This window comes from Canis lupus, chromosome 18 (assembly GCF_003254725.2).
Source record: "Canis lupus dingo isolate Sandy chromosome 18, ASM325472v2, whole genome shotgun sequence".
In the NCBI taxonomy this organism is placed as follows: domain Eukaryota; kingdom Metazoa; phylum Chordata; class Mammalia; order Carnivora; family Canidae; genus Canis; species Canis lupus.
Genome location: NC_064260.1, coordinates 40118373 through 40121772, shown reverse-complemented (window position 1 = coordinate 40121772; position 3400 = coordinate 40118373). Strand labels below are relative to the sequence as shown.

Here is a 3400-nt window from a genome sequence, read left to right as displayed (position 1 = left end):
CTTAACGCTGCATTTGTTGCAAGCGGGGCATCAGTAAACCAGAGAAAAGAGGTTATGTCAGGTCAAAGAAAAATCAAGTAAGCCAGATAAATGGCCATGTGTTATCAGCTGAGGATATTGGCATGAAACAAGGTTGGGTGCTAGGGAATGGCTAGGGTCAGGTTTTAGGGAAAACTGAGCAGAGACATTTAGATTTGATGAATTAACTAATGGAAAGAAATCCGAGTTTTCAGAGCTAAAGAGGGTCCTAACAGCTACAGTAATCAAGGGAAGAGGAATTTGATGTTCTTGCCACACAAGCTAGCAGCACTACGGGAAGGCTGGCTGTGCCTCGGCGGCTATAATCCGCCTGAGCAATGATGACAGTTTGCTAAATTCCCACAGGTGCCAACCTGAGAATAGGAAGGGAGGATAAGAAAGTATCAGACAATAATGAGAAAGCAAAGGGGGAAACAGAGAGAACTTACTGAAGGACGGTAATTGGCAAAAATAAGAGAAACAGGGTGAAGAGGAGACTCAGGAAGGAAAACTGGGCTTTCCCGTGGAGTCTCAAATTATACCCACGTGTCTATTGTTGCCCACTTTGGCCCTTGATCTGTTTCTTAGATTATTTTTAATAATATTAATTAGTCATAACACTAAGAATTTTTTTAAAAGAGGGAGAGTGCATAATAAACCCACATCGCCCGGATTCCATAATTTTCAGACTCTGTGGTAAGTACATGAACATCATTTCCTAATTCAATACTTAGACACTAGTACAATATGTATCATCACTTCATTATTACTGACAAAATTGAGGCTCAGAGAATTTGAGTAATTCACCAAAGATTACATAGTAAATGACAAACCCTGAAATTGAATTAAATCTAGGTTCCAAGCACATGCTTCTTTCATTAGCTCTTTGTCACTCTCCCACCCGTTCCTTTTCTGCACACAGAAAATACATTTTCTTAAGCATCAACAAATAGCATTTAGTGATGAAGGAGGTAATAGTTTTTAAAAACTAAAATAGTGTCTTTATTTATGAGAATCATGCTAATACAGGCTTTTTAAATCTAAACATTTCAAACATGTGCCTGTTACTGGTTAATTTATTTTTTTAGTTACTGTTAAATGATTAAAGATACTTATGTGGTTATAAACTGCTTGTGAACACAAGGTGCTTTGCTTTCTCAAAATAACAGGTACAAATAAACAAAGACTGTATCACTCACAACAAGGTAATCATATATGTGGCTTTAATCAAAACCAATGTCCCCACTAGAAATTTTCCGGGTGATTATGTAACCATAGGTGTTTACTGCCTTATTCTCTAGCTGGAGAGGCTTGAGCAAAACACATTTTAAGTTGCTCTCCAATTCAGATATTCTTCAAGTATTTGATATTATTATGAATAATAACATTTTCAGATTAAATACTAATAGTTACAAGGTAGAATTATGGAATCTAGATGAGTGTGTCGAAAGCATCGGTGACGCTAAGTGAGAATATAGTTAAGTAGGAAAGAAAATGCTGGACTGAGGGGACTGCATGACACAAATGCAACTTTATTTATTTTACCAGGCTACTACATTGTTTTTGGAACACTGAGGAGATTATTGTAACATTTGGATAGAATCAGTGGAAAGCTTGAGCATAAGGAGGCAGGACTATGTTCTGTCTATATCCCCGTATTTTTTGAAAACTTGAAAATTCTTGTGGTGGCTTCTAAGGGCTGCCTTCCCTATGAGCTTCCATTTGAACGTCCTGACTGTAGAGGTATTATTGCCCCTAACGTTTTACTTCTGATCCTTCTTTTAAAATTTTGAGTGCTAAGTTTATTTGCATTGTTATGTTAGTGAACTGAAAAAGCACACATCCTCAGAATGACAGAACTGTGAAAGATACATATTTTCTACAACAATGTACAGTAGTTTTCTCTCTGTCCCTAAATTAATTCATGTTCTTTTACTCAGGATCAATTTCATAACCCCTGCTCGTAAGCCGTGTAACCTCAAACAAGTTCCTTAACTTTAGTAAGTTCCTGTCCTTAAGTAAAATATGAGACTACTTGTTTTACAATTCACAGTGTTATTGGAAGATCTGAATCAATATATTTTAATATTTTAGCACAATATCTGCCACATGGCAAATGTCATAGAAATGTGCGATTGTTGTTATCATTGCTACTATTTTATTTTATTTCAGGTCTTTCTCCGACAACCATCATGTTGTTAGCAGAAGGCAATCAGAGTGTTGGAGCCACATTCACCCTCTTGGGCTTCTCGGAATATCCAGACTTCCAGGTTCCCTTGCTATTGGTGTTCTTGACCATCTACACAGTCACTGTGGTAGGGAACCTGGGCATGATCATGATCATCAGGGTCAGTCCCCGACTCCACACCCCCATGTACTTTTTCCTCAGCCACTTGTCCTTTGTCGATTTCTGTTATTCCACCACAGTTACACCCAAACTGTTGGAGAATTTGGTTGTGGAAGACAGATCCATCTCCTTCGTAGGCTGCATCATGCAGTTCTTCTTGGCTTGTGTATGTGCGGTGGCAGAAACATTCATGTTGGCAGTGATGGCCTATGACCGATTTGTGGCTGTTTGTAACCCTCTACTCTACACGGTTGTCATGTCCCAGAAGCTGTGTGCGTTGTTAGTGGCGGGGCCCTACATATGGGGTATAGCCTCTTCCCTGACACTCACCTGTTTTCTCCTGACATTATCCTTCTGTGGGTCTAATATCATAAATAATTTTGTCTGTGAGCACTCTGTCATTGTCTCTGTCTCCTGCTCTGACCCCTACATCAGCCAAATGCTTTGTTTTGTCATTGCCATATTCAATGAAGTCAGCAGCCTGGTCATCATTTTCACTACTTATATTTTCATTTTTGTCACAGTCATAAAAATGTCTTCTGCTGGTGGGCGCCAAAAAGCCTTCTCCACTTGTGCCTCCCACCTGACTGCCATCACCATCTTCCATGGGACTATCCTGTTCCTTTATTGTGTACCCAACTCCCAAAACTCATGGCTCATAGTCAAAATAGGTTCTTTATTTTATACAGTGGTGATTCCTATGCTGAACCCTCTGATCTATAGCCTCCGAAATAAAGACGTGAAGGAGAGTGTCAAGAAGTTAATAAATCACTCAATACAAGTTTGTTGAAGATTTGTATTTCCATCAGAGGTTTGATTTATTGTATTGAGAATTGTTTGATGCTTCTTGTAGAGGAGATGACTTAAATTGTTTAGTCAATTCACTGGATTTTAAAATCTATTGTTGTAATAAGCCACTTATTTGGTCATTTGATTTCTGTTCACTTAAATGTTTAGTAAAAGAGCCATGAATCATATGTGAAGTAACATAGTGCTGTGAGTTGAAAAGCATCCCTTAAAATATCCATGCACATC

The 3400-nt window shown here is 38.4% G+C and overlaps 1 protein-coding gene across 1 annotated transcript; it reads left to right on the top strand.

The window, feature by feature from the left end:
- The first annotated feature begins 2210 nt into the window (after positions 1-2210).
- Positions 2211-3155, top strand: LOC112663124 (olfactory receptor 5D13-like). Its single transcript, XM_025451705.3, has one exon. It carries the CDS (start codon positions 2211-2213, stop codon positions 3153-3155), a length of 945 nt encoding a protein of 314 aa, XP_025307490.1.
- Positions 3156-3400: the final 245 nt, after the last annotated feature.

Bases quoted from the DNA above. Each gene is read 5' to 3' on its own strand.
- LOC112663124 (XM_025451705.3), top strand. From the start codon at position 2,211: ATGTTGTTAGCAGAAGGCAATCAGAGTGTTGGAGCCACATTCACCCTC.